The sequence below is a fragment of the Schistocerca gregaria genome, chromosome X, assembly GCF_023897955.1.
Source record: "Schistocerca gregaria isolate iqSchGreg1 chromosome X, iqSchGreg1.2, whole genome shotgun sequence".
NCBI classification, from domain to species: Eukaryota; Metazoa; Arthropoda; class Insecta; order Orthoptera; family Acrididae; genus Schistocerca; species Schistocerca gregaria.
The window spans coordinates 297071734-297095499 of NC_064931.1; the positions used below are offsets into that span (position 1 = coordinate 297071734).

The 23766-nt window shown below is 37.0% G+C and overlaps 1 protein-coding gene across 9 annotated transcripts in view; it reads right to left on the reverse strand.

Annotated features, from left to right (window-relative positions):
* The window catches only part of LOC126297664 (F-BAR domain only protein 2), a 296630-nt gene that overhangs the window by 64227 nt on the left and 208637 nt on the right, over window positions 1-23766 (reverse strand). For all 9 annotated transcript variants that reach the window (XM_049988748.1, XM_049988756.1, XM_049988754.1 and 6 more), the window contains one exon: window positions 22635-22837. In XM_049988748.1, the coding sequence (XP_049844705.1) occupies window positions 22635-22837 (203 nt within the window). The remainder of the gene's footprint in view (window positions 1-22634; window positions 22838-23766) is intronic.

Here is a 23766-nt window from a genome sequence, read left to right on the forward strand (position 1 = left end):
AAAGGACAAAACAGAAGTAGCTTCTGTTTACATATTGGATGTGAAAAAGGAAGTAGTGGCATCTACTGGTGATTATAGCAGCTTGGGTCATCACACCTCTGGGACACAGAGGAGAAAAATAATTGCTACACTTCATTCATCACAAGAATAAACCTGATACAAACAAACACAAACACGATGATCGGTGAGCAAACATAGCACTTGTACACTGGTGGTGTTATTTTCTTGAAGTTGTTCCTACTTATGTATTATATATCTTATTACTGTGTTATGGTAAATGAAAGTTTTAAGATATTCTAGTGTATAAAAGCTATCAATGTTTCTCTTTATCACATTTTAGCTATGTAGCCACCGCCCCCCTCCCTTTCCAAAAATTGTGTACAGCCCCAGTTTTTGTACTGTTGTGCTGCAATTGTTGCATTGTTAATACATAGTGTGAAAACGTCTAATGCGGTTTTCTGTTCTGAAGCGAAACACATGCGGGGAACACAAAGTTGTGAGAAACCAGCTGTTCTTAAAGTTTTGCACAAGCTTACAGGGAAATTCATCTTTGAAGTTTTTCGAGGGACTGTAGTTACTAAAGTGAAGGGGTTTATCCACACTGGATGTTCAGCTGAATTGGTAGCATTGTCGAATGGTAATCCTCTATCACTCCACTGATCGAGGGTTCAAATATGGTTTTGGTAATTATTTTTTTAATGTAAAATAAACCAAATATTAATTAAAACATATCTAATCATAATTTTTAATTAAAAATTCATGTCTTCTTGTTTCTAATTACATATTACACACAAAATTCCACTTTTCACTGTAGATAAAAATTCTTAATTATCGATCTTTTATGCAAGACTGTTAATAAAGGTTGTTTAAATTAAAGGGGGGTAAAAAGTACAGAATCACAACACATTACCATGCCTAATATGGTGTAGGCAACACCCTTGGCATTCAAAACAATTTAAAATCATCTCAGAATGGATAAATACAGCTCTTGTGTGGTTTCTGAGGGAATCTTATATTATTCTTCCCACAAAACAGTGTCAAGCTCAGGTAATGACGATGTAGGTGAATAGCCATCATGCATCCTTCTATCCAATCTAGACCACACAGGCTCGATTATATTGAGATCTGGGGACTGTGATGGCTGGGTGACGCGCCAACTCACCTTTGTACTTACTAAGCCAGTCCTCGACAATGCGACCAGGGATCTGGTCATCTTTGAACACAGTGTCATCATTGATGAGCAAATTTTATATCAAAGGACGATCCTGATCAGCCAAAATGCTCACATAATCCTTGGCAGTAATTTGACCCTAAATAGTAATGACAGGAACCATGGAATATCATAATATGGATGTCCAAATCACCACCAAACCTCTGTTGTGTTTCACTCTAGGCAGCATGGAGCCTGCATTGTATGCTTGAGATGGGGAAGCCAGACATGAACTCGGCTAAAAGTTGAAAACAGTGTGAAACAAAACCCAACCAACCAAATGACTTTCTTCCATTGCTCCGTAGTCCAGGTTTTATGGCTTTGGCACCACGTATTCCCATTATGTGAGTCTGCGTCACTGATCACTGATTTTGGAGTTCCAGCTTGCCTTTTAATTCCCTTCTTATGGACCTCCCGTCATGATGTTTTTGTGCTAACAGTGTTCGCACATGTGACTTTTGTTCTGCAGTGACTTTAGCAGCAGTCATCCTCTCATATTTTGGACACAATCTTCTTCAATGACCACCTATCACGATGAGTCAACACACACTTTGTCTGCATTGTGACTTAGTGTGAGATGTTTTTCGACCTTTGCTGTATACAGTACACATCTTCGATATGGTGTCTCTTGACACCAACTATTTGCCCATGTTCAAATTCACTTAATTCTGACATAACGAATTCACAACTACGCAGAACACTGTTGACCATGACTAAAGCTTGCAATGTGTTGAGAACATTGTGTGGTGCCATTTGTGGTCAAATGCAACACTGCAACCTGCAGGTTTGGCTAATAACTACATTTATGTTTGAACATAAATGTCTTGTGGTGTTTCGTTATTTCTGTCCAACCCCTGTAGAGTTGGCTCGCACCAGTCCACCAACGAAACCTGTGAAGCATCACCAGAGCACTTCTTCAATTACAGTTAAGTTGACTGTCTTTTCAAACTAGAAAGACATACTGCTGGTCCACTTTTACGTAATAATGTGCAGTAATCAATCCAAGGTCGTGCGCACGTGCACGCGCACACGCTAAACAGTTTACAGGGATGTGGTCCAGTAGAATTGCCCAAATCAACACAAAGCCTTCATCTTCCCTGCCTCATTGCCTCTTTGACACAATTTTACAGTATCAAAAACTGTAATCCTGGCTGTGTTATTGCATACAAATGTTCTGTCACGCAGTGTGATTAATCTTTTGGCATGGTTTTTAATGTATCGCATTTTCATATGACTGTGGCTGAGAATATATTACTGTTTCCTGAAGCTCTAACTCAAGCCCATATTGGAATAGACTGTGTAGTCATTACTAAAATTGAGGAAATCATTCCTTAACTACCTCTTCCTCTTCGAAACTGGCTATCTCACTTGTACTCTGAATATGGAAAAGACTTGTGATCTCAGGTTAATGAGTGCTATTAAAGATCAAAAGTGTTGCACACCTGCAGCACAGATGGTTCCATCTTGGTGTATGTTGCCTTGATAGAAGGTCAAAAAATTTTAGGCTGGACGCTTCAGATTCTCAACATAACATACAAGTGGTATGACCTATTGTAGCCTGGATTGTCTCCTGAAATCAGAATGCATTCCGTTGGTTGTGTAATATCTTTCAGCTTAGCTGATATTCCACCTGGGTGGCTGTCTTTGTTATTTCTTACTTAAGAGCATGTATACATATAAGAAGACTATCAGTAAATTGCAGGCCCAATGCCATTTTTTACCTGTGACTTTACGGGTAACATAACAGAAAAAATACCAATCACAGAGGACTACTCTTCTTCTGTGCTGAATCGTTTTGATTACCCTTCATAATGCAAGGATATGTCCCCTGATAAAGCAAAGCTCTCCAGATTATTAGAAGCACTCCAAAGCAAATCCTGTGCATTGAAAAGAATACATAGAAATAGAATGGAAGTAGAACAGATCACTTTGGTAACAACCCTTCTATTAACAATCAACAGTCTGATGACATAGTAAATAAATGGAGGACAACGTAATCTTATGTAACAATGTCAACAAGCTGCCAAGATTTTTAAGGAAATTTTTGTAACTGGAAACGGTCTGCCCTTGAGACAGGTAACTGCAACAGTAACAGGCACGGGTAACCTGGGTGAACTGAAAGTGAAATTAAAGATAAAAGAGCCAATTTTTTTCCCACCAATTACTCTTTCCATGACTTATTTTTTACATCAGTTATCCCTTCATGAATTTCCGCTTTCTGGAGTTCTAGTGTTTATAAATGCTTTAGGTCATTGCAAGATATAATGGCTTTTTCATTATTACATTCAATCCTGATTTGTTATATATTAATACATGTTTTACACATGTATTTTAATGTCACGTAGCTCTGCAGTGCTGTACTGGCAATTTACATGACCTATTCTGTGGTGTGTGTCACATAAAAAATGAATAATAGACACCAAATCGGCAAACATAATAAAGATCTTAGCAGGCACAACCTGGAAGGTGAAGTTCATGGGAGAACTGACCTCGTCCTTTAAAAGGAAGACAGATCCAAGACATGATGACTGACTACCATCATTCTTATTCATCGGTGTTCTAGGAAAAATATTTGGGAGTCAAGACTAGAAAATACAAGAATAAACCAGATCTGCCCACAGGAAAAATCAGAATGAATTAAAATCAAAAGGCTGGCCTTTGTGGTTGACTCTGTGATACACTCACAAAGCCCAGCAGAAGCAACTATTCAGATCAACCATCTAGAAAGGATTGCTAGCAGAAAGGAGCTGAAGATCTTGATAAGAAAGAACAAGTTCATGACAAATGACAAATACACAGACTGAAGTTCTTTGACACAGAGAGAGAGGCTTCATTATGGGGGTAAAGGAATTCATGCACCTCGGGATACCAAACCAGAAAATGTGCTAGAAAAAGCTGTGATAGCACAACAAAAAGTTTATCTCCTGGAATACCAAACTGAAACAGAGATACAGTGGTCAAAACAGAATGCCTGTATACCAGTCAATGCCCTTCAATGAACTACAAGCTAGAAAAGTTAGAGATTCTGGAAAAGAGAATCCTATGAAACATGACGAGTGTGCTCCAGACGAGTCCGACTGGAAACTTCTGAGTAACAAAGATGTCTACCACAAAGTGTGGAGGATCTCTGAAATCATAATGGAAACAAGGTTGGTATTTCTTGGACACTTGTACAGAATGGACAAAAATAGACTATCCAAACAAACACACGATTAGCTCTTAAAAAAGAAGACTACCACAATGTGGATTAAAGAAGTTTGAAAAGAGATGTCCAACTCCCCAGAAGCTCTCTTGTTGGAATAGGACACATTTTGAAATGGAATACACAATCTGTAAGTGTTGGAAATCAAAAAGGAGGACTAGAAAGACTAGAAGAACAAAATCAACAGCATGGCGACCTTATGAAGGAATAGTGGAAGCAGAGGACAGATCCAACAATTTATTCAAGTACATTGTTAAATAATTTCTGCTTGAGTGAAACTCCATCAGCAATAACTATCGCCAGCTACGGTTGCCATATGCAGCTGAGACCTTCTCAGGACACTCTAAAATTGGGGTGTAAAAATGTACAAATCTCTCACAATGCTTCCTGATCTGTACGTCCTTTCTTGACAAAAGACCAATCGTATGTGTAATCATCTGAAAAGTGACACTTTCTCTTTACATTTTTAGGCATAAGCTATGATAAGATAAGTTTACTAGATGATAAAAAATCGACAGCAACCTACGTAACTGCCGTATACACTTGAAACATTACTAACTTGCACTCTTGTTCACATTACATTTAGAAAGAATAGTTGTATCAGATCATTATTCAAATGGGAACTTGCCCAACCTTCTGCAAGGTGCTCCTTAAATATTTCCAGCCCCGTATTACTGGAATCCATGGAGAAGAAATAAAAGCTTTGAGGTTCACCGATGACATTTTAATTCTACCAGAGACAGCAAAGGACCTGGAAGAGCAGCTGGACAGAATGGGCAGTGTCTTGAAAGGAGGATATAAGATGAACAACAACAAAAGCAAAACGAGGATAATGGAATGTAGTCTAATTAAATTGGGTGATGCTGAGGGAATTAGTTTAGGAAATGAGACACTTAAAGTAGTGAGTGAGTTTTGCCATTTGGGGAGCAAAATAACTGATGATGGTCAAATTTGAGAGGATATAAAATGTAGACTGTCTATGGCAAGGAAAGTGTTTCTGAAGAAGAGAAATTTGTTAACATCAAGTATAGATTTAAGTGTTAGGAAGTGGTTTCGGAAGTGGAGTGTGGCCATATATGGAAGTGAAACATGGACGATAAATAGTTTGGACAAGAAGAGAATAGAAGCTTTTGAAATGAGGTGGGTAGATAACATATCTAATGAGGAAGTATTGAATAGGATTAGGGAGGAGAGAAGTTTGTGGCACAACTTGACTAGAAGAAGGGATCGGTTGGTAGGACATGTTCTGACGCTTCAAGGGATCACCAATTTAGTACTGGAGGGCAGTGTGGAGGGTAAAAAGCATAGAGGGATACCAAGAGATGAATACACTAAACAGATTCAGAAGGATGTAGGTTGCAGTAGGTACTGGGAGATGAAGAAGCTTGCACAGGATATAGTAACATGGAGAGCTGCATCAAACCCGTCTCTGGACTGAAGACAACAACAACAACAACAACAACAACAACAACAACAACAACAACAACAACATTACTGGAGAAGTAGATTGGGCTAGATACAGAAGGTACTTGCATCGTCGATATAGGATACACAACATGCAATGGGATCGGTCAGATGATCTTGTCAATATAAACTTGCACACACAAATAAAACAGGCTGCATTTACATATTGCTCTACCTGATGGTGTTTCTTCAGTACATGAGCCAATCTCATAAGAGTTATTTTGCAAAATTAGGATAAAATTGGGTCTCATCGGGATGTTGGGACAAGAAGGTCCATAATGGTGATGGTCCTGAAATATGGAGGATGAATGATAACCCTATTGCCAACAAATATTCTTCAGTTTGAAATTGTCATTATTTTTTACCACTAGTCCAACTAACCCATTTGGAGATCTAGAAATAGAATTTTAAGGATTCATTTGGTTAGCACAAAAAAATTAATGATCTGTATGGTCCCTCAAGCACAGCCCCAGCCTGTTGAACTCCTTCAGCACAACTGATGAGAAAATAATATTAAAATGCCTTCCAAACATCACATAACACCCTGAGGCCAAGGAAATTAGTTCTCAGTCTTCACAACTCTTTGGTATAGTGATACACTTTACACACAAATAAATTAACAACACAGCAACAGGGCCAGTGTTACTAGGTACTGACAAAATCATGGACAATACCTAATGAAGTCTCAGCCTCATCATCAAAATGAATGCTGCTGGGTTTGGCAACAGGCTCTTGCATATCATACCTCATCAACAGAACCTTCAAAATTCACATTTGGTACATGCAGATAACATTACATGCTATACAAAAATGTATCAAGATGACATCTTAGTGTCCCCTTCATTTAATCTCCATGTTAATGACCTCCCAGCAACACAACATACATATGTCAATGATAAACTCATCCTAGTCCAAACCTGGAAACACTCATTTATCGACAGCTCTGAGTGGGAGAGATGCTGTGAAAGTAAATGACAAAAAGTGGGTGACAGTCTAGTTAAAATGCGACTGAGGAGCACACCACTACCAACATCAACAGCGTTAACTATCAACCTACAAGCACAAGCAACACTCTTCCATCAGAAGGTTAGATATATCGGGTCTGGCTGGACCAAAAATTCACTTGAAGGGATCATATACATGACAGAGTGGATTAAACAAAGAACGTCATCAAGGAACAAGGCAAGCTTAGCAGAAAGGTGGCTATGTCCATGTACACAATTTTCATTGGATTCCTGATGACATGCATTAACTCCAGTTTTGGAATACATAGCACCATCACATCTGCACCATCTGAAGATCATACAAAACAAGATTCAACGAATATAATGCAATACATAAATCCTGGACATGCACCTTCAGTTTTGCCTATACCCTGTCACGGAGGAAGGCAAGAAACTGGCCACGTGAGTCCACAGGAGCTCTGAATACTCAAGCAGTCTATGAATACTCAATACAAGGAACTACAACTACAAAAACTGGCAAAAAGCACTGTTAATCAAAATAACGTTTCCATGGATGAAACTGACCACCTTTGGTTATCACAAATGAAACACTACAGACAATATTAAGCTAGAAAATACCAGTGAAAGCCCACCAATATACACATTGACACCCTGTTACACATAAATGGATCTTGCTATGGAAGCTGATGACATTGGCATGCAAACATGGCTCCACATACATACAAATACCAGGAGATAAAAGAAAGACAAGCAAAGACACTGTCTACTTGTCTTTATAGAATCTGTACTTTGCAAATGAAGTTTGTAGTCAACAGTCATCTGTGAAAACTGTGTACATTGAAACACACAGGAGTGGCTTGGTTGTTAAAATTCACAGATCCACATTTCTGGTGTGGTGACATCACAATGAAGGTCCTTACAAAACTACAGAATCCCTGATTATGTAGTTGTCTTTGATATGTATACTGATACAGTACAAATTCTATAAACAACTGGATTTCACCGTCTCAGTGTGCAAACAACAACTACTATGGCTGTGTATTATGTAGTGAGTTTTATGATACCAGCCTCTCTAATGATGACTTTGTGTGTGTATTACAGGAACAACACAAGTCTGCTCGAGTTGTCCCAGGGGACATTATTGGAGTCCATCAACAATAATAATTCACAATGATTGCAACCCATTACCACAACACCCTCAAACCAACCATCACCTACCGTGAATGTGAATTAACTATTTGGCACTCACTTCGTTATATGACTACATAGCACACAAAGTAACTACCTGTTCGGTTCCTGCCAAATTACATTAAAAAATCCACTGTTGAAAGTGAATTTCAGATTATTTGTACAACAAATAAATTTGACCTCCACCTTACATTAGCTCACTGGACAAAACATTTGTCACTTCTAGAGAACTCATTACAAGCATAATTTAATACTGTGTAATTCCACCACTGACTCGATAACCACCTGTATTAGGTTAGGAATTGAGTTTTTGCATGTACGTTGCATACAGGTTAAGCCACTTGCTAAGGATTTGATCGTGCAGTTCCACCAAATTACAGGGATGCTGATGTTGGCGTTTTACCCACTGTTCTAACATTTCTAATAGATTTTCTATGGGGTTAAAGTCTGGTGATTTTGCAAGTCAATTGAGATGTAATAGGCTGTGGGAGTGTTCAGAAACCAGTCAAATTCTTCCAGCCCAATGAACTGTTCTGAACTCAAAAACGGATATTAGTCTTGACCACTGTAATTATAAATTCTACACTGCATTACACATTATGGCCTTACAATATTCTCGAAGCCTGTACATGAGAAATATACAAAAGTCAGTGAAAAATCTTTGATACAATTGCATAAAACTTACATAGTATAAACTGAAAAAGTATGTACTCAGTGAAAACGCATGGATGAAATACTTACAATGCAATGAAGAGGGGTAGAACTCACTAAAATATCTGTAACATATTCTTCAGTAAAACAAAATAGAATTTTATCAAACATGGACACGAAGCATCTGCTCTTAATTACTTGATGACATTTGAGTGCAGACTGACTCACTGTACACATCAAAGTATTGAGTGAAGGAGACCGACAGATGGCACTACTATACGGTGTTCATACAAATTATATGTTTTGAAATACAGAAGTACCGATTCAATTGATTGATGCAATGTATTTGTAAATGGCAAATAACATTCTATTATATCTGTTACATCACTCAGTTAATTACATAACAAATATCCACCTGGAAAAATCACCACCACAAGATGGTGTCAATGTATAAAAATTAAAGTAAGTTAACACCTAGTTGTTCAATAAACTAAAGAATGGCAACAGATATGTTATTTAGAATCCTGTAATGCAAACATTAAGATGTTAAAATTGCTATAGTGGTATTTCCATCATATGACAAAACAAACTTTACGAAGGTACACACAAAATGACAGGAAGCCTATTTAGTACATAACAATTTTGCAGAGACATGCATATCTGTACATTTTTTGAAGGTTTATTGCCTACCTTATCCAGAGCAATCAATGCTGAATTTTGTCAGCAACTTTTTATTATTTACATGATTTTTAATATAACAGTGACATACAAAGGAATACTTTCATGGCAGGTAGTAACTTGTAATTTGAGTTGAACATTATTTTGAGTCTACCCACAATCCTTTTCTAACATCCTGCCACGTTCATTTTCTGAATATCAATGAACTACTACTTAATTTTGATTAACTGGCTACAATGCGCTTGCAGCTTCATGGTGTGAATGCTTCTGGTAAAATTCATCATGTAGTGGTGGCACAAATGGAAGTAGAGCCTGTAGGACCCTGTACTTCAGATACTTGAGCTTAAGCTTTTCAATGTTTACTTCTAGAGCAGGGAAGACACCGATATTTCTCCCACAATGTTATTAACATTTTGAAAATTTTTCACATCTTCACAGAGAGATTCTTTGTACAAAATGATCAAGGGTGACTTTTCAAAATCCAATCACTGCATTTTTCACAAGCCTTTCACCGAGTCCTTGAGCTAATCAGTGAGTGCACTTAGGGTGAGGAAATCACATTCAGTCATCTGGACTACCTTAAATTTCCTGTTGGCCTTTGAAATGAGGACCGCTTATTCATCAGGTACAACATTCCAAGGATTTTTCTGGGCAACCTTCTCAATAATTCCAAAATCTTGCACACTTTCCATATAAGTATGACCAGATATCAAGAATTTATGATCTAGAGGTTCAATGTATGTACTTTTATTTTGATCCCCAGTGTTGTCACTAAAAGCTGTAATGTGTTTAACTGATGTGGGCAACCTACTTACATGTTGTAAAAGACAGAAAGCAATTACTTGGCAATCAAAAGCAGCTTGACTCTCATACCAAATGTACATTGCTGGGACTCCAGAGGCTAAATCATGCATATAAAAATTGTAGGTCCACAGCTGTCATGCATAATACGCTCTGCTGCAAGAAAGCACAGGTGTAGGGAGTACCTTCTGAGGGTCCAAAACACATTGCTACTTATGAACTGTCATATTTTGAACATTCTTTTACTTCTCTAGCCACCTGTGCCTTACGAAAACACAATTCCTTTTCAAGAGCCAGTGTGTGAATATTTTTGAGTCTCCATGAACTATCAAATTTTACAACGTGTCACATGTCACACAAGTATCAGTACAAGGTGCATAGAAACTCAGATTGAAGGACGTACTGAACACAAATCTATAGTAACACTTTAACATGTGGTAAATTATTCTCTGCACAAAACTCTTTATACAGCTTATTTTCCACAGATGTGCAATTATTTTTTAAAATTTAAAAACATCTATAACATTTGTGTAGAAAATAAAATAAGAAAAATCACAAAGAACCAATAACAATTTTAAATTACATAGCTTCTGTTAAAGACTCAACCAAGAAAAAAGAGCTGTTTATAATCACTTGGTAGCCAAGGGATAAAAGTGCGCTTGCACTCTTTGACTTCCAAAGAAAATATAGGATTTTCTTAACCATTCTCTTTTCAGCCACTAGGTGTCAGCATCAGACTGCTTGTTACTTGTATCTATTTGCCACACAGATTTGTGTCTGCTTTAACTACTGAAATCTAAACTTAACTTCAAAATTAGAAATTTATAACGTATACCCCTTGGCTTCTAAGGGTATCATACTAATCAGCAGACTAAAAGAATGTGTATTTAATATATGGCTAAAGGTAAACAGTGGAAAATTAGCACCTGCCAAATCTTGTGACCATGCAAAGTGCAAATTACTAATCAGAGTTTTGAGTGTACCATCAAAAACCTATCAGTCTTGTGTAACAATATTCAATGTATGGTAAAACCAACAAGACATTAAAAACCAAGGTAACAGTATGTAAATGTAGGATACAGCAGGTAAAATATAACGACAATATTCTGCAACATGTAACTCCAGAAGGTTGCACAAAGGAATATGTTAAAAAATTATTTCTTTCTCATATTTCTAAAATGTTGCCAATCACACAATAAATAAGCTGGTCACTGTTTTACAGCAAACTAAGCTTGAATATATGGTTGTTACGTATCACAATTAATAATAGGTACAATACCAAAAATATGCTCTCTGCATACCTGCATACCTCAAGCAAATTGAGAAAAATACAGCAGTTAAACCTCCATAATGACCCACAGACGCTTTCAAAAATATTGCTGTATTATGACAAATCACTGATGTAGCAGTATAAATTGCCCATTATCACCTCACAGATGAAGTACACAAACATCTTGAGTATCTTCTCACAAAAGCAAATCTTATGAATACATAGTGGTGTTACACAATAGAACTGTGTAGTAACTATATTGAACACATATAACGAATAAAGAAGATGAGAAGTTAAACAAAGAATACATTTTTTTAATGAATTACTCACACAAATGCAAAATTACTGTAAATAAAGTTCTATAAGGAAATACCATATTCAGTCACCATCTATTGGAATCCAATAATTCCTGTAGTAATGTTTATTGATATTTCAGTGGAAAATTAAAGAAAGCAAATCTTATGAGACCATAGTGGACTTATACAATCAAACTGTGCAGTAGCAGTATCAAACAAACAAAAAAAGAGAAGAAGAAGAAGAAGAAAGAAGAAGAAGAAAAGCTACACAGAGAATACATTTTTGGCATGAATTATCCAAAAGAAACACAAACTTACCACAGCTGAAAGTTGAATAAGGAAATACTGTACTGAGTCACCATTACTAGAGTCTAGCTATTTCCCTATGTACCAACACCTATAGATATTCCTGGAAGAAACTGAAGAAGCAGTTTTTAGAGAAATCTATTTCTTCATTTAGTATTTCTGGATGTTTCATCCTCTTCAACACTAATTTCTAACCCTTCTAACATATCAAGAAATTGCCCTTTAGTATGGTTATTCAGTAATAAATGCTTTTTAATGCTACATTCATTACTGTAGTGCATATATTTTCTAAATCTGTTCTTGAAAGACTTACCCATCTGCCCTTATAAAAGCATTCACAGCCCTTACACTATAGTCTATACATGCCGGAGTTTTCATATTTATTGGTCTCGCTTCTATTGAATGACTTAGCTTTTTCCTAGGGTTATTCTTGATTTATAGACTTTTCTCTACATTCGGTATTTTAAAATGGCTCACTACGCCATTGTAAAAATTACCATAATGTGTCATACATGTCCTCACTTTCTTTTAATCTTTAGGATTCTGGTGACTATTTTTCAATCTGTTATACCAAACTCTAATCTCCTTGCTGTTTTATCCATTATATTTTGCGACTTGCTCCAATATATTCAATTCATTTTCAATATCCTTCAATTTTAAGCGGAATTTCATTTACCACAGAATGAAAGTAGCTTTCCTCCTCTTTTCATTTTATGTGCGTTCAATACAGTTACTGCACAGTTTGATCATATAACAGGCTCTTTTAAGGTTTGCTTTCTTTAATTCATCCTTGGAATATCTATAGCTGCTGCTAAAATAAATTACTGGAGTCCCATACAAGGCTAGTCAGTAAGTTATTTCTTTACATAACTCTCATGTGTGTCTAGGTAATTCATACCAACAAAATGTATTCTTAGAGCGGCTTTCCATCTTCTGTATCGTTTTATATGCTCAATACAGTTACTGTACAGTGTTGTTGTGTAACGCCACTATGTATTCAGGAGACATACTTTTGCCAGAAAATACTTAAGGTGTTTCACTGTTGCTGTGTACTCTGTCAGGTGGCATCAAGCAACTTATACTTGTGTATCAATGATTAGTCATAATGTGGCAATATTTTTGGAAGCACCTGTGGGACATTATGGTGGTGTAACTACCATATTTTTCTTGATTTGCTCATTATTGCGCAGTGAGCATGTTTTTGGCATTGTACCCGTTATTTAAAATGATGTGCAACAACCATATTTTCAGGGTTACCTGGCCGTAATACAATGAACAGATTATTTAATGCATTATATGGGCAACAATTTAGAAATAGCAAAAATAATTTAAACATTTTAGCACCTTCCTTTGTGCAAATGATCAAATTTACATGTCACAGCATATTATCGCTATGCTTTATATGTTTTATTTTTCTTTTACATATTGTTATCTCTGATTTTTATTTATTGTTGGTTCTATAGTAAGTGGAATATTGTTACACAAGACTAGTAGGTTTTTAATGGTGTGCTCAAACTTTGAACAGTAGTATGCACATTGTGCATGGTCACTAGATTTGGCAGATGCTAATTTTTCAGTATTTATCTTTAGCTGTATATTAAATACACACTCATCTGTTGTACTCCCTCCAGTACTTTATGTTATACACCGACGCTTGTTTCTGCAACACTGTTACACACTGAATACACTACCTGTCGTTCTGTGTGTACCTTTGTAAATTTTGCTTTATCTTATCATCGGAATATCTTTGTATATCAGTTTTAACATTTTTATATGTTCATCCCTGGATACTAAATTATACATCTGTTGTAATTTAATATTTTATTGAACAAATAAATGTTAATTTATTTTAAATACATTTTTATACATTGATGCCATCTTGTGGTGATAATTTTCATCAGCCTCTCTGCACTAGATGGATATTTATTACACAGTAAACTGGGCGATGTAATAGTATCAATCAATTGTATCAGTATTTCTGTATCTCAAAACATGTAATTTTCATAAATGCCTTACAGTAATGTAATCCGTTCGTCTTCTTCACCTAAGACTTCAATGTGTACAGTGAGTCAGTTTGCACTCAAATGTCATCAAGTAATGTGGAGCAGAACTTTGCATCCATGTTTGAAAAAAATTCAGTTTATTTTACCTAAGCATGTGCGTTTTTTTTATGTGCAATTTTATGTATTTTATCAATCTTTTTTTTTTTTCCCACTACTACCCTTTCATGTATTACTCTTTTACAGCCTGTGAGGCTGTAATTTGTAAGGATGTATAAAATTAATAAATACAGTTTTCAAGACTAATATCAGTTTTTGAGTGCATTAAACGTTATGGAAACATCTCTAAAAACATTTATCCATTTTACTGCTGATCTTTGCTGCTGTTGTCTTTATGTGCCTGTGTGGGCAATGGCCTCTTGTGAGGTGAGTGACTCACAGAGTTCATTGTTCTTCCACAAACAAGTTGGGATGGCTCTTCATTCACTCCGTACTGCAATCCCTGTCAAGTTTGGAAGCAACTCAGGTGCATTTTTCCAAAACTTGATATACGCAAAAACTTTCAAAATTGAGTTAGGTGTGGTATTGGCATAATGTTGACCTTTAACATCAACCCTTGAACCAAGTTTTAGCAAAATCCAACTACTGTCCTGTATATGAACATCCCAAATCACAATGTTTTAACAAAACACAATGTATGCATTCTTACAGTTACAGCAAAAGTCAACAAAGACAGTATTATTACTCTCTTGTGTCTTGACTGTTTCCACAGCAAGCAGTTAATAACAATGGAGTATAATGGATGCTTTAAGCAATGTTACTCATTGCTGTGGCAATATTTACTGGCAGGAGTAGTGTTTCCACTGGACGTTATTGTCATTGGAACACCTGCACCTTACTTTTAGACAAGTATTCACTTAACACTCTCGTGTATGTCTGCAAAGAAGTATTGAAAGTGTGAGCAGAATGATGAGTCTTGTGATTGTGAAAACGGCATACCGGTCAAATAATGTTCCGATTGGAGAAAATCACAACTGAAGAAGAGCATACATAAAGTGAGTAAAGGAGAAAGTGTAAAAAGGAACTTGTCATTAAATGAAATCATGGACTTTAAGTTCCACCTTCAAAGGCTACAAGAGTGAAGTATACCATTACAAAAAAGGGATGGTGAAATAGGGCTGGTTTGTGCTGCCACTTTCCTAGGAGTATCTGGCATTTCAAAGGACAGGTTATCGTATCTAGTAAGCATGTTCCATGAAGGAGTAAGGTTACCAAAGTAAACGAGAGGAGGTGACAGAACAGGAAGGGATTGTAAGGACGTAACTATTGCCATCAGGAATGATATAAAAATATAAATGCAGAGAGAGCCACCATGAAAGGGGGAAGTCTAAGAAAGGTTATTTTCCTTCAGATCACACAGTCAATAAAATGTTCAGAAGCTTCAGTGTAGAAAGAAAAAAAAAATTCGAATGTAACAATGATCCTTATCGAAATACGAGCAGACATTTTACGAATATTTCAATCTATCATTCAGAACACCTCATACCAAAACTTGCTCCACTTGTAAATTTGGTTTCATAGAAATAAAATGTGAAACATGTCTCCAGAAGAAGAATGAACTACAAACTAGACACAGATTACATAAAACTTGTGCAATGCGGTGTTACGATACAATGAGGGATAATCCTACTTTCATTAAGACTTGCTTTGACGTGCAACAAAACCAGCCTATTCCAAAACTATCAGTCAGTGAGGTTTTCTGGGCTAGACAAGTATGATTACACAATCTGTGCATCATAATCCATACTAAAGAGCAAAAGAGGGAGAGCACTGTTTTCTACACCTGGCTGGACACACAATCTTCAAGAGGCGGCATTAAAGTTGCTTACAAAGTTATTGTCACTTTTTCCCTGTTTGTGGCCATAGCTACATGCCTCCAGACTGAGCGTTTGGTACAACTGAGAAGTCTTACTGAAAAAAAAAATCAAGCAAGAATCTTGTCTCCTAAGGAATATTACAATATTTTAGGAGAGTATAGGACTCTCAAAGTTCTAAATACAGAGTGGACAGTTAAAAATCTACAGAGATAGTGCACAGAACATACTAAAATCCAAGTTATCATTCAAAATGAACAGCCAGCAAGTCACCTCATGAAAGAAAATACAGAAAATTGTTCATTTGTCAGTAAGTGATACATACTTTGGGAGATCCAATATAAGCTGACATCATGAGACTAAAGAAACCATGCTGTCCAACAGTACTAACAGACAGTCTTTACCAAAACAAAATATGCTAAGCAAAGAAAGATGTTTCTGCCTTCCTAAAGTACTTTGAAATTCCAAATGGTGCAAAGGAGTTTTACAAAGATGTCTTAGATGAATAATATGTATAGATGTAAGAGGGAAAACTTGGAAATAATTTGATTGCAACATGTAACAATTTTTGTGTTATTCATTTCATCCTTCACATAGAATTGACAATAAGTAAGTCAAACAAATTATTTCTATTATTATAGGTTGTGCTGTCAGCAAAGTCAAAAACTGTAAATTAAATAAAATACTATGTATAGTAATATATTCATTTTACCACAATGCAGGCATGTAATAAACATTACAGTTCATAAAAATATTAGTAGTGGAAAAAATACATGGAATTAAAGAAGGCAATGTAACTGTACCAGCGATAATTATAAGCATTTATTGACTTTTGAAAAAGCTGGAAAAATCTCATCTTAATATACTGTTATAAAAATTAAAATTTCATGTATTTCCTTACAACGCTTTATTTATGTCAGTGAGGTGTAGTAGTCAAGTAAAAATTCTAATGCTCAAACATATCTGTCTAGGTGAAAACAGAAAAACCCATTTTATGAAAAACTGTATCTGTTGTATTTATCAAGCTTTGAAAAAACACTCCCCAAGTTTGATTCACAAGCTGTCAAACACGTCTTGGGATCATCTCAGTGAGTATCATTTCCTGACCCCCAATTGTGACATTGTTTTTCATGGCGACATGTGTTACACCACTGCTTGTAGACACATTGAATGGTTCGCCATGAAATAACAACAAATCCAGCAACTTCACATACTGTGTGGTCATGGACACAGCCAGACACAATTGCCCTTTTTCGCCACTCTGTCAAATCCTTACATTTATCGATGTCTATGTACAATGTCTTCTTGAAACACAAGTGTATCACTGATCTCTACTGCCTTATGATCACATCAAGGTAGTGTGCACATGGGTGAACATGTTATTATCACTGTGCTGTCTGCACAATGATTCACCTGTGGGTGCACACTGGGGTAACTAAAGTTTTGTCTGGTGGGCTTGTTCCATATCTTATTCTTTGTCTAAACCAAGTAAGTATGTACATACATAGTGCTGCACATTATGGTATTTTCCATTATGCATTACACATAATTTTTCTCACTTGGTTTAAGAATCATGAAAGAAGGTTGTATACGTGGAAGAACCCTGGAGATACTAAAAGGTATCAGATAGATTATATAATGGTAAGACAGAGATTTAGGAACCAGGTTTTAAGTTGTAAGACATTTCCAGGGGCAGATGTGGACTCTGACCACAATCTATTGGTTATGACCTGTAGATTAAAACTGAAGAAACTGCAAAAATGTGGGAAATTAAGGAGATGGGACCTGGATAAACTGAAAGAACCAGAGGTTGTACAGAGTTTCAGGGAGAGCATAAGGGAACAATTGACAGGAATAGGGGAAAGAAATACAGTAGAAGAAGAATGGGTAGCTCTGAGGGATGTAGTAGTGAAGGCAGCAGAGGATAAAGTAGGTACTAAGACGAGGGCTGCTAGAAATCCTTGGGTAACAGAAGAAATATTGAATTTAATTGATGAAAGGAGAAAATATAAAAATGCAGTAAATGAAGCAGGCAAAAAGGAATACAAACGTCTCAAAAATGAGATCGACAGGAAGTGCAAAATGGCTAAACAGGGATGGCTAGAGGACAAATGTAAGGATGTAGAAGCTTATCTCACTAGGGGTAAGATAGACACTGCCTACAGGAAAATTAAAGAGACCTTTGGAGAGAAGAGAACCAAGTGTATGAATATCAAGAGCTCAGATGGCAGCCCAGTTCTAAGCAAAGAAGGGAAGGCAGAAAGGTGGAAGGAGTATATAGAAGGTTTATACAAGGGCGATGTACTTGAGGACAATATTATGGAAATGGAAGAGGATGTAGATGAAGACGAAATGGGAGATACGATACTGCGTGAAGAGTTTGACAGAGCACTGAAAGACCTGAGTCGAAACAAGGCCCCCGGAGTAGACAACATTCCATTAGAACTACTGACGGCCTTGGGACAACCAGTCCTGACAAAACCCTACCAGCTGGTGAGCAAGATGTATGAGACAGGCGAAATACCCTCAGACTTCAAGAAGAATATAATAATTCCAATCCCAAAGAAAGCAGGTGCTGACAGATGTGAAAATTACCGAACTATCAGTTTAATAAGCCACGGCTGCAAAATACTAACGCGAATTCTTTACAGACGAATGGAAAAACTGGTAGATGCAGACCTCGGGGAGGATCAGTTTGGATTCCGTCGAAATGTTGGAACACGTGAGGCAATACTGACCTTACGACTTATCTTAGAAGAAAGATTAAGGAAGGGCAAACCTACGTTTCTAGCATTTGTAGACTTAGAGAAAGCTTTTGACAATGTTGACTGGAATACTCTTTTTCAAATTCTAAAGGTGGCAGGGGTAAAATACAGGGAGCGAAAGGCTATTTATAATTTGTACAGAAACCAGATGGCAGTCATAAGAGTCGAGGGGCATGAAAGGGAAGCAGTGGTTGGGAAAGGAGTGAGACAGGGTTGTAGCCTCTCCCCGATGTTATTCAATCTGTATATTGAGCAAGCAGTAAAGGAAACAAAAGAAAAATTTGGGGGTAGGTATTAAAATCCATGGAGAAGAAATAAAAACTTTGAGGTTTGCCGATGACATTGTAATTCTGTCAGAGACGGCAAAGGACTTGGAAGAGCAGTTGAACGGAATGGACAGTGTCTTGAAAGGAGGATATAAGATGAACATTAACAAAAGCAAAACGAGGATAATGGAATGTAGTCAAATTAAATCGGGTGATGCTGAGGGAATTAGATTAGGAAATGAGACACTTAAAGTAGTAAAGGAGTTTTGCTATTTAGGAAGTAAAATAACTGATGATGGTCGAAGTAGAGAGGATATAAAATGTAGACTGTCTATGGCAAGGAAAGTGTTTCTGAAGAAGAGAAATTTGTTAACATCGAATATAGATTTATGGATCAGGAAGTCGTTTCTGAAAGTATTTGTTTGGAGTGTAGCCATGTATGGAAGTGAAACATGGACGATAACTAGTTTGGACAAGAAGAGAATAGAAGCTTTCGAAATGTGGTGCTACAGAAGAATACTGAAGATAAGGTGGATAGATCACGTAACTAATGAGGAGGTATTGAATAGGATTGGGGAGAAGAGAAGTTTGTGGCACAACTTGACTAGAAGAAGGGATCGGTTGGTAGGACATGTTTTGAGGCATCAAGGGATCACAAATTTAGCATTGGAGGGCAGCGTGGAGGGTAAAAATCGTAGAGGGAGACCGAGAGATGAGTACACTAAGCAGATTCAGAAGGATGTAGGTTGCAGTAGGTACTGGGAGATGAAGCAGCTTGCACAGGATAGAGTAGCATGGAGAGCTGCATCAAACCAGTCTCAGGACTGAAGACAACAACAACAACAACAACAACACAACACACTTTACTGTAATTTTGAACCAACTGTCCGATTGCTTGCTTGCTACTCACATGTTACTTCCACAGCATAAGACACAAGGGCAGGTTAAGAAAAGTGCTGTCAGCAGACTACACACAGCACATGACACCCAACAATCTGCAGAACTCTGTTTTTTTGTTTGTAAAAAGTGAATATGTGCTATTTTTTTCATTCTATCACTTGCAATAGTTCATCAAAACAGAAATGACCTCATATCCTCTGAGGCTCAAGCAAAAACAGCAAATTATAAATATGGTCAACAGTGGAGACAAAAACAATAGTTGCAGAATACTTCCAAACCTTGATGTCTGCTCTCTCATCAGTAGAAGCTCAAGACAGAAAACAGAGGAAAATCTGGCAAGCTGTTTAGTGAGTGGCCGTAGTAAGTGCTTGAGGCCAGTCAAATATGAAGAAATGAAGGATTCGCTGTTTGCACGATTCCAACACATGTGCTCACAGTAAGTTCCATTCTCCAGCCCCACACTTAAAAAAAAAAAAAATAAAAAAAAAAAAATCGCAAAATTGCTGGAAAAATGGAATTTCTGGGTTGGTATGTTTTGGGAGCTGGCTACGGTGTTTTAGAAAGACGCATATAATCAGTGTTGTCATTCTGTGGGAAGGTACATAGAGTAAACAAGGAAGATGCCAATGAGTGGTTGCAGCTATTTCAGTCCAAGCTCTCTCATTTGCAACACCCAACAGACATGTTTAATATGGATGGAGCTGACATTTTCTGTAAAAAACCACTACATGTCAAGGGTTAAAAATGTTGTGGAGGGAAAAACAGCAAGGAGAGGCTGGCAGTGGTCTTGTGTTGTAATTCAGATGGTTCTGAGAAACTAAACCATTAGTGAGTGGAATACAAAAATCCAGTTTTTTTTTATTTTTTATTATTATATGCTAACTGTCAGTGAATTGGTCAGGCCACTACAGAATAACAATAAAGCTTGGATGATCAAATCTCTATTCTGTAGCTGGCTCTTGGCAACAAATGGCCGTGAGGAAGAGAAGTATTTTGTTAACTCTTAAACACTGCTTGGCTCAATAGTTCAATAAACTTTAAGTTCTGAACATAGAAGTTTTCTTCTTCTTAGCACCAAGAGCGGCCTGCAGCCATTGGATCAAGGAATTATCACCTCAATGAAGTGTAATTATAGATGCCTATTGCTCAAGGCCACCATCAGTGCAAACAAACTACAAGAAACAATTCCAAATTTAATGTACTGCAAGTTATCGACAGCATATCTGATGCGTGGGATAAAGTTAAAACAGACACCATAACTAACCATTTCATGAAGGCCTGGACAGTAGCTGGTAACACTGCTGAAGCTGAAGGGGAAACTAATCAGCCTACATTTGAACTTACTCATAATCATAATGTTGGTACTATTTTGGATTGTAATGCTGGTCTTCTACATGCTTACAACTGGTTGCTGCTTTCTTGTACCATCAATATGGGAGAATGGATGCAGGCAGATGACAACTGTGTTGCTGAAGAACCTGTCATCAGTTCTGCTCATGCAGAAGGGAATAGTAATGCTTTACTGTCATCTCCTGAGGAGGAATGTGAAGGTGTTAGATTACCACACCACACTAAAGTTGCAGCTGCAATTGCTAATCTCAAGAGATTTGCTGCCACTTCTGATTCTTCCACAGTATTTCAGGTTGCTCTGGATGTGGTATCTTCAGATTGCCATAATATTCCGACCAACAGTCCAACAAACAACAAGTAACGATTTTTTTTTTTTTTCAAATTAATGTACAGGAGTATAATGTGTAAATAAAACAGAAAGAAACTTCCACATGGGAAAAATATATTAAAAACAAAGATTCCAAGACTTACCAAGCGGGAAAGCGCCGGCAGACAGGCACATGAACAAAACACACAAACACACACACAGAATTACGAGCTTTCGCAACTGGTAGTTGCTTCGTCAGGAAAGAGGGAAGGAGAGGGAAAAATGAAAGGATGTGGGTTTTAAGGGAGAGGGTAAGGAGTCATTCCAATCCCGGGAGCGGCCTTTCATTTTTCCCTCCCCTTCCCTCTTTCCTGACGAAGCAACTGCCAGTTGCGAAAGCTCGTAATTCTGTGTGTGTGTTTGTGTGTTTTGTTCATGTGCCTGTCTGCCGGCGCTTTCCCGCTTGGTAAGTCTTGGAATCTTTGTTTGGAGTATAATGTGTAATGGATAAGAAATTTAAACTAAAATGAGTTCTAATTAAAGGTTAGTGTGTTGAAGAACGACACATTAAAGCATTTCTTAAACTTATTGTTTGTCATATTACGTGAGACACTAATTGAAAGGGAACAATATTCTTCCTCGATAAGCATGTTATCATAATATTTGGGGGAAAAAAAATCTGCATTTGATGATATGCACATATACTCTCTCAATTAAACAAATGCCGGAAATACTGTTGTATGTATGCAGTACAGTTATTTTTATTTTTTCTCTGAGATCATGAAAACTGAGCACCTTCATTCGCTGGTGTCCATAAAACAGAAAAAAATGTACTCAACAGTCATGTTTTCACAAAAAACTCATTAATTCAAACTTTACTAAAACAAATAAGATATTTCATAGTACCTTGAAATTAAGTTACATGAGGGTCTACTGTACACAATAAGAACAAGACTATAAGAACTCTGTTATAGTTGAAAGATAATCAACTGCCTTTTGAAAGTTAATTCCCTCAGCAAACTTAACATTCATTCCTGCCCTGTCTTGAGCATTTCAAGGTAAAACATTAGCAATTTCTTAAAGGTAGATTTATTTACATAAAAAATCAGACAGAAAAAGAGAGTTCAAATGGCATACATACCATTGAGCATTTGGCTTAGATTGCATGTTCTTGACACCACCATCAACTGGAACAGCTACAGTGAGATTCAGTAGAGGCGAGGCTGAAGACATAGCATGACTGTTGTATTTGTAGTCAATTCTGAGGTCAGTATGGCTCGATTCACATTTCCAGTAAGCTACCAGCTGGAATGGACAGGACCCTGCTCCACTCTTTGGCTTTATCTATCAAAAATAAATTCTGTAGTGGCATAGATCATGATGCATACAGAAAGTGATATCAAAACATGACAATACAGATAAAAATGTAACAAGGACTGCATATAACACAAAAAACCTTATACAGATAAAATTTAAAGTAATTCAGGAAGCACGTAGTGGAAAAGACCAGACTGGTTCTTTCGAAGGAACCAGCTACTTGGTATCCTTAGTCAGTTTAAGGAAACCATGGAAAACCTAAATCGGGATGGCAGGTCAAGGTTTGAAACTTGTTCTTACTAAATGCGAGTCCAGTGTTTTGACTGCACTGCCACCTTCCTTGGTGAGTGCCTCATATCAAATCTTCTGGAATAACAGAGATTATCTAGGTCACCTTACAGCTAAATCTGTCACTGGGTGAGATGTAAGTATTGTTTCCCACAAAATCAGCTATAAATTTTGCCATTTGATATTTGATTATTATAAATTATTCCATTACATTACATATAATACATTAAATGGCACTGAGATCAAAATTCCAGAAATCAATAGAATGAAAACAAGATTAATCTCTGTCCATTTTTCCTCTCTCTCTCTCTCTCTCTCTCTCTCTCTCTCTCTCTCTCTCTCTCTCTCTCTCTCTCAATAAAACTAACCTAGTAAAAGGACACTGCCTGACCATAAAAAGTGAAGACGTGATCATATGTCAATATAACTTCGTACACATACTGACCCCTTGGCGGGTACATACATTATTAGAGCTGCAATTCTTTGTGACAGATAGAAATGGCCACCAGAGAGCATTAGTGCTGCCCGTGGTTAGTGTAGTTACTAAGCCCGGTAGGGTATACAATGGACATGAACATGTCAATTGTTGAGATATTACTGTGAAGGACACGGAGATGGCACGTATTTGTGTTACTGTTTTATGAGAACCTCATTGTGCCTCTCAATTT